Source organism: Sorex fumeus, unplaced genomic scaffold, assembly GCF_029834395.1.
Source record: "Sorex fumeus unplaced genomic scaffold, SorFum_2.1 ptg000014l, whole genome shotgun sequence".
Lineage (NCBI taxonomy): Eukaryota > Metazoa > Chordata > Mammalia > Eulipotyphla > Soricidae > Sorex > Sorex fumeus.
Window position 1 is genome coordinate 7,452,469 of NW_026606071.1, and position 13,145 is coordinate 7,465,613.

Sequence of the window (13,145 nt, forward strand, 5' to 3'; positions counted from 1 at the left end):
TCGTGTTGGCCATGTTGGCTGTGTGCAAGGCAAACGCCCTACCCACTGTGCTATCGCTAATTGTTTTAGTTACTTTTATTTTCAAACATTTATGAACACTCTGGTGTATTATAGATTTATTGGAACAGTGAGACTGAGGAATTGCAAATAGTTTATTTTGTACCTTGTACTTGGTTTAGACAACATCCTAGGAACAAGTGTAAAGATGGAGAATGGGCCTGAGCTAGCACCCTCCCATGAGAATCAGTAATTAGTCCATCTGTGGCCACAAAAAGTATTTGATTTTTTTGAAAGCAATTTTTCTTCATCAATATTGTATGACTACAAGTGGTACATGATGTGAATGCCCTCACACAGTTGTTATTTCGTAGCTGTTGTTTGAAATGATTGTTTCCTGGATGCTGAAGCTCTGTTTCAATGTTATTACATCACTAACCAATTTTTAAAATTTTACTTTCCAGATCAATAATCAAAATTTTGAAGGTAATAAACTTTCTGATGGTGGAGAGAAGCCATGGCGGCAGATGATAAAGTTGCCATCCTGACTGACGATGAAGAGGAGCAGAAGAGGAAATATGTACTTGCTGATCCCTTTAACGGCATTGCCAGGGAACAGGAGCCGCCTGCAAATGAAACGCCCTCCTCTACAGAAACTGCTGCTATTCCCAATGAGGAAATAGACTGGATAGAGAAGCATTGTGTGAAAATCAACAATGATCTTCTAATTTCCAAGGTATTTTATTTTTTCTTTTACTCCGCCTATGGCTCTCTTTATCCACTTTTGCCTGTGTATTACAAACAGCTGGGAATGACCCCCAGCCAGAGTGGACTGCTAGTAGGAATTCGATACTTCATTGAATTCTGCAGTGCCCCCTTTTGGGGAGTGGTTGCAGATCGCTTTAGAAAAGGCAAGATTGTCCTCCTGTTTTCCCTCTTATGTTGGGTGTTATTCAACCTGGGCATCGGATTTGTCAAACCTGCCACCTTGAGATGTGTACCAAAGATAATCCCAACGGCTCACCCCACAAATTCAAGTCACCCACTGACCACTATGCCAACAAATTCTTCCACGACCCCTTTGATGACCACAGCACAGAGAATACGGGAGAAAAGGAGCCTGTTCTCATCTAGTTCGCCAGAGATGCTAAACAGCTCAGACTCCAACTTCACAGAAACTGCTGTCTCTTCCATCGCTCCAAGCAAGACCCCCCTGTCCACCCTGTGGCCTCACACGGATGAAGCTACTAGTGCCGTAATTGACTTCACCTTGAACCCAAGCACGGCCAGCCCGACCCACCCAGGAAATGTGACCAAGTTGACCACCACGGCTGTTTTCACGACCACAAAACCTTTACCTTCAGACCGGGTCACACTCGTTTATGATCAACAAGAGGTCGAAGCTATCTTCTTAGTGATCTTGGTCGTTGTCATCATCGGGGAGTTTTTCAGCGCCTCTTCCGTCACAATTGTGGACACGGTGACACTCCAGTACCTGGGCAAACACCGAGACCGATACGGACTGCAGCGCATGTGGGGGTCTCTGGGCTGGGGTCTGGCCATGCTGTCTGTGGGCATCGGGATTGACTACACCCACATTGAAGTGTTTATCGACGGAAAGGGGTGTAAGCCCCCCGAGTACCGCAACTACCAGATCGTCTTCATCGTCTTTGGCGTGCTCATGACCATGGCCTTGATTGTTGCCACCCAGTTCCGGTTCCGCTACAACCACTTCAACAGTAATGAAAGCAAAGGGAAGGAGGTAGAGATCCCACAGGTGGAGAGGAACAGCTCTACCGAGTCCTCTGAGGAGACCCCAACCACCACGAGCCACTCGCAGGCCTTCAACTTCTGGGACCTGATCCGACTGCTCTGCAGCGTGCAGTACGGCTCAGTGCTGTTTGTGGCCTGGTTCATGGGGTTTGGCTATGGCTTCGTCTTCACCTTTCTCTACTGGCATCTGGAGGACCTGAATGGAACCACCACCCTCTTCGGGGTCTGTTCCGTCCTAAGTCATGTGTCTGAGCTGACAGCTTATTTTTTCAGTCACAAGCTTATTGAGTTGATTGGCCACATCAGGTAAGAACCTGCTTACAATTCCTGACTCTTGGCACCCCCACACCTTCTGGTTTCCAGAGATGACTTCTTTCAACACGTTCAAGAATGTGCACATTTATGTTGGGGGTGGGACTGGGCAGGACGTGGGGAGGAGGCTTTCTATGCTCCTCGTTAAAATAGAAACAGGAGGAAGGAAGGAGCAGAGCTAGTTGGGTTATCTCCAGTAAACACACCCTAGAAACCGCTTCCTTTCTGTACACAGAGAAACTCAGGCAGTGAGTGTTTTCAGATATAGGATTGCTATTTCAGTATTATTCCACAGGCCCTGAAGAGTCTGTTCTTCTCAAGCATTTATGAGGAAAGAGTTAGATGGATCTGCTTTTTTTTTTTTTTTTTTTTTTTTTTTTGCTTTTTGGGTCACACCCGGCGATGCTCAGGGGTTAGTCCTGGCTCATGCACTCAGGAATTACTCCTGGTGGTGCTTGGGGGACCATACGGGATGCTGGGAATCGAACCCGGGTCGGCCATGTTGGCTGTGTGCAAGGCAAATGCCCTACCCACTGTGCTATCGCTCCAGCCCCCGGATCTGCTTTTTTTGATCTTTGGCAATTCTCCACCACTTGCTAACTTAGATTGATTTTGAATATATAGTGTGTGACGATGTCATTCTATTTAATCAGGCTGTGATGTGAACCATAATCCAAGCTTCATGATGTTACATGCAATTGAATCTTATATAAATTATCTTCTGGTTATAAGAATATCTGGGGACTGGAGCAATAGTACAGTGGCTAGGGCGTTTGCCTTACAAGAGGCTGACCCAGGTTTGATTCCCAGCATCCCACATGGTCCCCCGAGCACCTCCAAGAGTAATTCCTGAGTGCAGAGCCAGGAGTAACCCCTGTGCATTGCCGGTGTGACCCAAAAGAATATATATATATTTATGTGTGTATATATATATATTTTTTTGTAGGTTTGTAGGTTCGTGTGCAGAAGTGTGACATGCAGAATTTTCCCTTCACCTGAAATTTCTTATGTAATCTCTTAAATCGATAAACAGTTCCTTTTTCTTGTGCATGTTTCTCACCATCTCTGTTTGTCTGAAGTGATCCAAACTGAACCTGCTCTTAAGCATTCTCACCTCAAAGCAAAGCATGGCTAGTCAATTTCTGAAGTTAAATCTTCGATCTTTAAATTTTCTGGAACTAAAATAAAGCTATCATTTTTGTCTATATGGTAGGTTTTTGTTTTATTTGTTTGTTTGGGGGTACTCAGGATATACTCCTGGATCTTTGCTAGGGGGTCACTCCTGGTAGGGCTCAGGGCACCCTATTTGGTGCTGGGCATCGAACCTGGGTCAGCCTCATGCAAGGATGTGCCCTTCTGTGGTCTCTCCGACCATAGATTGGCTGCTTTTATGAGAAATTAAAATGGAGAAATAGACAGTGACAAGATTTGAACACTGATTCTTCTGTTTTTGGTTTTGTTTTATTCTGGGTACACACCTGGCAATGCTCAGGGCTTACCCCAGACTCTGTGCTCAGGAATTACCTGGCAGTGCTCAGGGGACCATAAGGGATGCCAGAAATTGAATCTGGGTCAGTTGCATGCAAGGATAATGCCCTACCTGCTGTACTATCACTCCAGCCCCAAGCACTGATTCTTTTTTTTTTTCTTTAATTTTCCTTTTTCTCACTGCAGAAAATATTTTTGAATTTGCTTTTTGTGTGTTTTTCTTGTGCCACTGGGGATGAAACCCAGGGCTTCATACATGCAAGGCATGTGGGTGCTCTTCCACTGAGCCACACCCCTAGCAAATATTTTCTTATTTTTAAAGTTTCAATCAACAATCATTATTTTCCACCCAAACGATTCTGATTCTTTTTGTCTTATTTGGAAAGCTGTGAGCTCTTCCTCTTCTTTTGCGAATCTTTAGTTTTTTGGTTTTCATTCACTCTGTAAAGTTAGGCTCAGGTTGGATCCAGACGTGCAGCATCCCTGAGGCATATTCTGTGAAAAGATTCTCCTGTGAAGAACTTGGAAAGGCCTTTAATGTAGTTCAGATTGGGTTGATGTATTTGCAGCATGGCTGTGATGAATTAGATGCTTCTTTCCAGCTCATGTAAACAAATAGAATCTCGTCTCTGCTAATAGTCTCTTTAAATCACAGTCATTTTTTCCCCAGATACATACCCAGTCAGTTTACCAATGAGTGGAGTTTCTAGATGTCACTATTTAATCAGCCAGTAGCATTAATTGAATGTTGATCCAGAACAGAGTAGGCGTGTTGATTCTATTTTCAAAGGAATTACTAGGTTCTCACATGCTAAGAAAAGTTTCTTCTCTCTCTTTGTCTTTTGTCTGAGGTATATATTTTCATGTTAAAATTCTTCTGGGTTTACTACTAATTTTAGTAATTACGTAAGCTTACCCCGTGCTTTTCTTTCATGAGTAATGAGTTACTTATTACTTAAAATCCTAGAGCTCACTTAACCTTCATTTTCTTGCCTTAAATATCAAAAGGAACTTCCTTTTCTTATTTAATGATGTGATGGAAGAAGGATCTTGTGGTCAAATTCTTGCTCCCAAGAGCCTGCTAAGATTCCATCAATTTATGGTCATTTACCCCTTTCTGACTTTAATTCTGTCCATTCAGATATATTATCTTAACTACTTTAAAAAATGCTGGCAGCTGAATTGAGATTAGGTTCACAAACTCAGGTCGAACAGAGATGTTTTTCTTGGTGGGGATGTGGGGAGTCCAGTCTGGCTGTGGAAGTTAGGATTTGAGAGTTTAAAAGTGCTATGGGTTCAATCCCCTTCCCCCAGGCCCTGCCAGGAGTGATCCTTGCACACAGTTTGAGTACTGCCAGGTGTGGCCTAAAACCCAAAATGAATAAGCAAAATAAAAGGTTAGTGTTTCAGAGATTGAATTGTTAATGAGAAGAAATTATCTCTTCGTTTATAGTCTATATGTTTCCTTAAAGAATCATAGCGAGGAATCTAATTCTGTGGCCCTTCTCTATGTTTTTTCATGTGCTGTGACTGATCCAGAGAGACAGTACAGGGATTAAAGTGCTTGTTTTGTGTGTGATACGGGGTAGATCCTCAGCACCACTCATGGTCACCTGACCACCACCAGTTGTAATCCCTAAGCACAGTGTCACTACTGGGTGTGGCCCAACCCTCAACTCCCAGATATACACATGGTGACTTCCTTATTTGAAATAAATATTCTGTTCCAGGCAAAGGAGACTCTTCTGCAAATTTTTTAAATGATGCATAGTTGTTAGTGCAAAAGTGGATTTTCCTGCATATAAAACTCAGTACATTAAATTAGAGGGTTTTTTTGGTTTTTTTTTTACAAGTAAAGTACATGGTCTGGGTCCTCCCCTATGTCCAGGCCCCTCCTTTATACATGAGCGATGTCACTGGTCCTGTCCATGATGCTGCCCTATCCTGAGAATGTCTTCCCTGTCTCATCCCATACAGTCTACTAATTTCCTGTGAATGATGGTCATATCCTCTCCTTGTGTCACTTACTCTATCCTGTGTATGCTTTCCTCAGTCTCCAGAAAGAGAGAGAAGGACAGAGAGAGAGAAAGAAAGAGAGAGAGAGAGTTTTATCTACTGCCCTATCCTACCCCCCAGCCATCCCATTACCTATTCTTATTGGCTGCCTGTTCCATGGGCAAGATTTAAATGACCTGGTACTCCACACTTTCACTCCTGATGTATCATAGTAAAGAAAAAAATTGTACCAGAAAAAGTTTTTAGAGTAGCATTGTCCGGGACCAGAGTGATAGCACAGCAGGTAGGGCATTTGCCTTGCATGCGGCTGACCCGGGTTCAATCCTTGGCATCCCATATGGTCCCCTGAGCACTGCCAGGAATAATTCCTGAGTGCAGAGCCAGGAGTGCCCCCTGAGCATCACTGGGTGTGACCCAAAAAGCAAAAAAAAAAAAAAAAAAAAAGGAAAGAAAAAAAAGAATAGCATTCTCCAAAATCCCAATACTTAGGTATTTCAATGGCTCTGCAGTTTGGTTTGGTTTTTTGTTTGTTTGTTTTAAGGATATAATGTATCAGTATAAACATACACATACATACAGGCACACACTCATGCACATGCAGAGTAGATATCTGACCTTAGATTTTTGTCCCTGAGAAAGTGGTTTTCCCAGAAAAACAATATCCATGCTTAATGATCCATTTTTTTTAAACATAAATTTCTTGGGGCGGGAGTGATAGTATAGCTGCTAGGGCACTTACCTTTCATATGGCTGACCTGGATTTGACCTCTGGCACCCCATATGGTTACCCTGAGCCCTCCAGGAGAGATCCCTGAGTACAGGATCAGAAGTGATTCCTGAGTATTGCCAGGTGTGGTGTGTGCAAGTGCACACGTGCACACATACACACAAACATACACACACACATGCACACACACACCAAGTACTATTCTTTTGGTTTCTAATCAAAAGACTTTGGTATTTACAACAGGCATATTTCTAGGCTAATATGCAAAGTTGATAACAAGACTTTTTTTTAATGTAGGAGTACTGCTATTTATTCAGCCACTGATGAACTGATTGAATTGTGCATGAACTCCACCTTACTTTTTTTTAATTTTTTTTATAATTTTATTTATTGAATCACCGTGAGAGCATTTAAAAAGCTTTTGGGTATAATTCTCAGTCATACAATGAAACACCCGTACCTTCACCAGTGCCCATTCTCCATCCCCAACAACCCCAGTATGCCCCCATCCCACACCCTCCCCCTACCTGTGGGGCAGATGATTTCCACATTACTCTCTCTCTACTTTGATCACATTCAATATTTTGACACCAAATCCAACATTATTATTTGAGATTTTACCCCAACACTCAGATCTGCTGAAAAGGCAACAGTAGACAATTTGTTTCCTATTGCTGGTTAAGAATAACATATGATGTCACGTGGCTGCAGTAGTGGCCGCGTAATTTTGAAATTCCAAAATTTTAACACTTAAATCTGGAGGGATTTCTGCCAAAACCTGCTGGGTTCCAATATTTGCTCCTGAGTCTCTGGAATCATGGCCGTTAAGCAGCTTGATCAGGAGCCAGAAAGGCCATTCGTGGGTGATGACTTGGGTTCTCGTTGGAGTGGGGAGGACAGGACCAGCTCCACCCCCATCCTGTGAGGCCCAACGTGTCTTGTCACTGCGGGCCCAAGCCTGACTGTCCAATGGCCTCTGGAGGATGGTGGCCACCGAGCCACCAAGGGGGAGCAGGCAGAGGGACAGCACCCTTTCCCCTCTGGGGTGGCCCGGCGACAGTAACCTACTGCATGGTCCAGACACATTTCTGCCAAAGGCCGCTGGGTTTTGAGATTTGTTTCTGAGTCTCTGGGATCATGGCTGTTAAGCAGCTTGATCAGGAGCCAGAGAGGCCGTTTGTGGACAATGACTTGGGGTCTCGTTGGGGTGGGGAGGACAGGACTGGCTCCACCTCTATCCCGTGAGGCCCTGTGTGTCTCATCACTGCAGGTCCAAACCTGACTGTCCTGTGGCCTCTGGAGGATGGCAACCACCGGGCCGCCAAACCCATCTGTTTTGTTTCCGAGATATTTTTCTGAGTCTCTGGGATCATGGCCATTAAGCAGTTCATTCAGGAACCAGAGAGGACATGCCTCCAATTATATAGCGGAGCCAGAGGTGGTTTGTGGGTGTGTTTCCCGCATACCTAATTTTTGGCCGTTTACTTTCTTGGTAATCTTTGCCCCAAGTTTTTAGGGTCTGACCAAAGGCACAGCAGCAATTTTGGGGTATCTGGAAGTCTGAAGGCACCATCAGGCTGCTGATGCACTTGCCTCACAGGTACAGATTGACCTGCTGGCGGCACCATACCCCCGATAATGAGACTTTTAAGTAGACATCAGTGAATCTTAAAGTTATACTGGTCTTGCTGAAGAGATCAAGAAGTGTGAGTAACGATCCACCATAACGATCCACCATTCAAATATCTCTATTTTACTTTATTTGACTATTTACACTTGAAGGGATACATAGAAATTGGCTTAATTTGTGAATTTTCCTGGAAGTATAACATTTCAGGTCAGTTTTACTATTCAAACGATATCTGGTAGGAGTAATAATATTTTAAATGGTATTAGCTGTTAATTATAACATAATCACAGTTAGGTATCCAAATAAGCCAGCCCATCTGTTTGGGAAAGAAAAAAAATACATGATGCAGGTGGTACAGAGTAAGGGAAGGAATCCAGAGTTCCTGGTGAGGTGCTGAAGTAAGTCCCAGAAGAGGCAACAGGATGCTGGCTCTCAGGCTTCTAGTGCGAGAGAAGGTTCATAAATATGCTGTTATCCAAGCACCAGCCATATGGAAGAGCAGGAAATACACACAGCATAATCTCGGGGAACCCCACAGAGCGTGGCCAAGTCTCAGCTGGCCATCAAGGGGGTTAGAGAAGGTTGTCTTTGCATTTCTCTTTAGTTCTCCTCCTTGACCTTGTTTCTGCCATTTTTTGTTGATCTTAACCCTGCTGATCCCAGGTGCCTTCTTAGGAGGCTCTGAGTTCTGTGCCAATCTTTCTTTTTTTTTCTTTTTTTTGCTTTTTGGGTCACACCCAACAATGCGCTGGGGTTACTCCTGGCTTTGCACTCAGGAATTACTCCTGGTGGTACTCAGGGGACCATATGGGATACCGGGAATCGAACCCGGGTAGGCCACATGCAAGGCAAACGCCTTACCTACTGTGCTATCGCTGCAGCTCCTCTTTTTTTTCTTTCTTTTTTTCCCTTGAATTACTATGAGAAAAACTTACAAAGCTTTCATGCGCACATTTTCCCACCACCAGTATCCTCAGTTTCCCCACCACCATCCCCTCCTCCCATTTCCCAACCCTCCCCTGCCTCTATGGTAGACAACTTCCCCCATACTCTCTCTCTACTTTTGGACATTATGGTTTGCAACATACTGAGAGGCCATCATGTTCAGTCCTTTATCTAGTTTCAGCACACATCTCCCATCCTGAACGATTCCTCCAGCCATCATTGACTTAGTGATCTCTTCTCTGTTTCCACTGCCTTCTCCCTCAGCTCATGAGGCGGGGAAAAGCTGGACTCTTAACTCAAAAACAAAGCAGGCTGGGAATTTAGCTCAAGTGGTAGAGCATGTGCCTAGCATGTATGAAGCCCTGGGTTCCATCCCCAACTTCTCAAGCACCAGCCACTCTAGCACTACAAGCTGGAGCACTGGTATAACTCCTACACCCCAGTAAAGCTCGGCCAAGATGGCTAAGCTCTGCCAGGAGTGACCCCTATTTTAAGAAAGATGGTGGACCTTTCCCATTTTTTCTTTATGTTGGGGGAGGACTGGGGATTGAACCCAGAACCTCCTACATGAGAGCATGTGTTTTACCAACTGGGCAACATTTCTAGCCCTATATTATTTCTCAGAGACACTGATTTCTTCCTTTTAAATGATTACTTTTTTGCAGGGGGGTGGAATTGGGCTAAGCCTGGTTATGCCCAGGCTTTGCACTTGGGGATCTTTCCTGGCAGTGCTTGGGGGACAAAATGCAAGACTAGGGGTTAAACCAGGATTGACTGCCTACAAGGCAAGTGCCTGACATGTGGTACAATCTCACCAGCCCTTAAAGTCAAAGTCATGATTAATTCAAAATGTCCTCCAAAGGAGCAGATATATTCCACTGTATTAACCAACTTGAGCTGAAAAAGCAGTTATTTAAGCCTTGAAAATTCCAGTTTCTGGAAATCAGGGATGCGCAGAGAAAGAATAGGGGAGATTGAAGGCCAAAGAGTGCTGGAATTCGGAGCACTCAGTTTATTCCTAGAGGCAGAAGAGAACCACAGCAAATCTGAATAGGGAGGATACTTGGCCTTCATTTTGTTGCAGTGCAGGGGATAACTTGGATTCAAGGACCCCACTGAGATGCATCCAGGAAAGAGGTGATCTAGGCTTGAACTGCAGCAGAAATTGAGGGAGGCTATATGAGAATATATGAATTATGAGGTGAAAGGGGGCAGAATGAACTGGGAGTGGAAAGAGACATCCCCTCCACCACATTTCTACCTTGGCTATGGTGGGTCCATAAATTCAAAAGGGAAATTAGGAAGGGGATACAGAATTCGGGTAACAAACTGAATTTAAAGTTTAGGGTTTTTTTTTTTGGTTTGAAGTTAGAACATCTAAATGGGAATTTCTAATATATAGTTGTCTATTATAGGCTGAAGCTTAGTGGAGAGGTAAGGGCTGGAAATATAGATTCAAGGCAGGTATAACCAACAAGGAAATCCTATGCGACAAGGAGAAAAATAGATCGTGGGAAGTATTATTGTGTGTCTGAGTTTCTGATCACACTGAAGTATGGTCTGTGCTTTATTTCTGAATGTAGCCTCATGCACAAGAATATCTTTTGTGATGCAGCATTAACAGTGTTGTATGGTTATCAATGTAATCTGTTTATACCTTGCTTCAGGACTAATTGCCTCTCTGAGCACGCCTCCAACACCATCTCCAGATCCAGGCACCATCTCTGGTGTCAACAAATTGACTTAAGACAGAAGTAAGAGAGAGGAAACAAGATAAAAGAAGAGAAAATATAGAGTACAAAAAGGGGCAGAGAGTACAGAAAGGAAACCACTGTGTTTGCTAGTGGGAGGTTCTTTCCTGTGCTTCTTCATGAAGTCATATTGTGTTTGCCAACATGGACCTGGAGTTGGTAGCCTCGTCCAAGCTTCGCTCTGCCTCTAAGAGCCCTGGCTTTCAAGAAGTCATTTGACTTGCTGCTTTCAACAAATAGGGGTGCTGTGAGCAAAACCTTATTGTTACAGTGCAAACAGTTAACATGGCTAGCAGCTTGGTTCTTGGGGATGACTCTGAGCAGCAGCTTCTTTCCAGTAGCTTCTCTCCTCTCTAGGACCACTGTAGACAGAAACTCATTAACTCTGCTTATATACTTTACGTATACCGGCCCCTGTTGTCTGATATTAAGAAGGATGTGAAAACCAATCCGCCAACCAGATCCCCTAGGTAAAAGTCCATCTGAGTTCTATAGAGGCACCTGCAGGCAGATGAGGTATGACAGGGGACAGGGCACTTGCTTTGCATGCAGCTGATCCTGTTTCATTTCCCAGCACCACATGTGGTTCCCAGAGCCCCACCAGGAGTGACTCCAAGGTAGTGGGGCAGAAGTAAGCCCTGAGTGCATCTGAGTGTTTCTCCCAAACTAAAAACAAACAAAAACATAAAGGCACCTGCCTCCCTCACTTTTGCTGTAGCACTACCTCTTTATGTTTGAGGATTTTTTTTTTTAGGAACAAATAAGATAAAACATGGCATTTGGTAGAATATTGGCTGGCATGTTAGGAATTCAGTTGATTTTTTTTAACCTTTTCATTCTTCTTATATGTTGCAAGACTATTGATTTAAAAAGTACAATATCACAAGTATACTTGTCATGAAGGCTACAAAGTTAAGAATTTTGTGCTTTTCAAATAAGCATTTCTCCTCAACATCTTGTTCTTAGGCTTAAGCTATTGTCTCCATAATAGCTGGCATATAGGATGATTATAATTTTAGTTATTATTTATATGTGGGTAGGTTTCTATTTTTTGTGTTCCTTTTTCACTTTATCTTTAAAGATGTTCATATCCATTTTTAGAAAAAAAGCCTCTCAGAACTATTTGAGTATTCTCATTATTAAACTGTAAGCTTATAGAGTTTCAAAAGTAAAAGAATTTACAATCAAGAGTTGAAAGGGAGTAATTTGTTTTTTTTTATAATTCCTTGAAAAGAATCTTTACAAAGAAATATATTACCATATTATTGTTACAAGGCTGACTTGTTAATAACAGCATTACTGATCATTAAACTATTCATAATTGGAAACAAAAGACCCTTTTTGTAAGACAGTGTAAGTGACCTCGTGGCCTTGGTTAAGTCATATTTGGTTAGTTTTCTTTTCCAACTTCAGTTGCTTGGGCTAAGTGAGGCTTTTGGGGTTAAAGGGAGCAGGAGTACTGTATGAGCTGTGGTTTTGATGGCTGAAGATGTTCCCTGCAGGGGCTGGAGCAAAAGCATAGCGGGTAGGACATTTGCGTTGTACGCGGCCAACCCAGATTCGATTCCTGGCATTCCATATGGTCCCCTGAGCACCGCCAGGAGTAATTCCTGACTGTACAGCCAGGAGTAACCCCTGTGTATCTCCGGGTGTGATTCCCCCCCAAAAAAAGATTTTCCTTGCATTCTCTCGTGGGCCCAGATGCTGGTTAGCAAACTGTGCACCAGATACAATTAAGACAGTTCCCGCAGCTTCATTACCTACGCAACCATAGTGGAGAACAGTTCAACAGTCCACGGTGATACTGAGATTGAACATTTCTTATGATCAAAAAATTCACTTTAAGTTTATCATTGCCTTGGGAACGGTCTCACACAAGCAGAAAGAAATGTACTAGGTTGCTTACTTAACTCACTACTGCTTTTAATGGTGAAAAGTGAAAGTCTGTCCATAACTGGGAAATGAATCTGTTCAATATGATTTAGTCATAAAGTAGCTATTATGAAGAACTTTAAAGGACTGAACTAGATCAATGATTCAGGGTAGATGGAAAGAAAAGCAAGTTTTAGAATGGTACAATTTATGTAGATTTTAATAGCATATTTAAAAAGCAAGTTTTAGAATGATATAGTTTATGTAGGTATTTTTTGTGAACATATCTATATGCTTAGAAAGACATTTAAATTTGGGGAAGAAAATGCATTTAAAATTCACATTTAGCTCTAGCTTTCTGGACAGGATGTAAAAGTAGGGGAGGAAAAGAAGAACTAAGAGGACAGGGAGAGCCTCACTTTGTAATGTTTTTATTTCTTTAAGGGAATTTGTCAAAATACTATAATTACCCTTCTTGGTTCTACATAAATATATTTTCTTTATTTAAGAGTATTTTTAAAATTGGAAAGTAGCTTAAAGACTAAGTCTGTTTAGAGTGTTATCGATATAATTATCCTCTGTAGAAAAAGCATACTTCTCTAAAGAAGTGTCTTCTTTAAACAAGTGTGTATAA

General features: G+C 42.7%; 1 protein-coding gene across 2 annotated transcripts in view; it reads left to right on the plus strand.

The window, feature by feature from the left end:
- The first annotated feature begins 470 nt into the window (after positions 1-470).
- Positions 471-13,145, plus strand: part of MFSD6 (major facilitator superfamily domain containing 6) — a 54,731-nt gene continuing 42,056 nt past the window's right edge. For both annotated transcript variants that reach the window (XM_056111753.1, XM_056111754.1), the window contains exon 1: positions 471-2,076. In XM_056111753.1, coding sequence (XP_055967728.1) covers positions 515-2,076 — 1,562 coding nt within the window. In that variant the 5' untranslated portion in view covers positions 471-514. The remainder of the gene's footprint in view (positions 2,077-13,145) is intronic.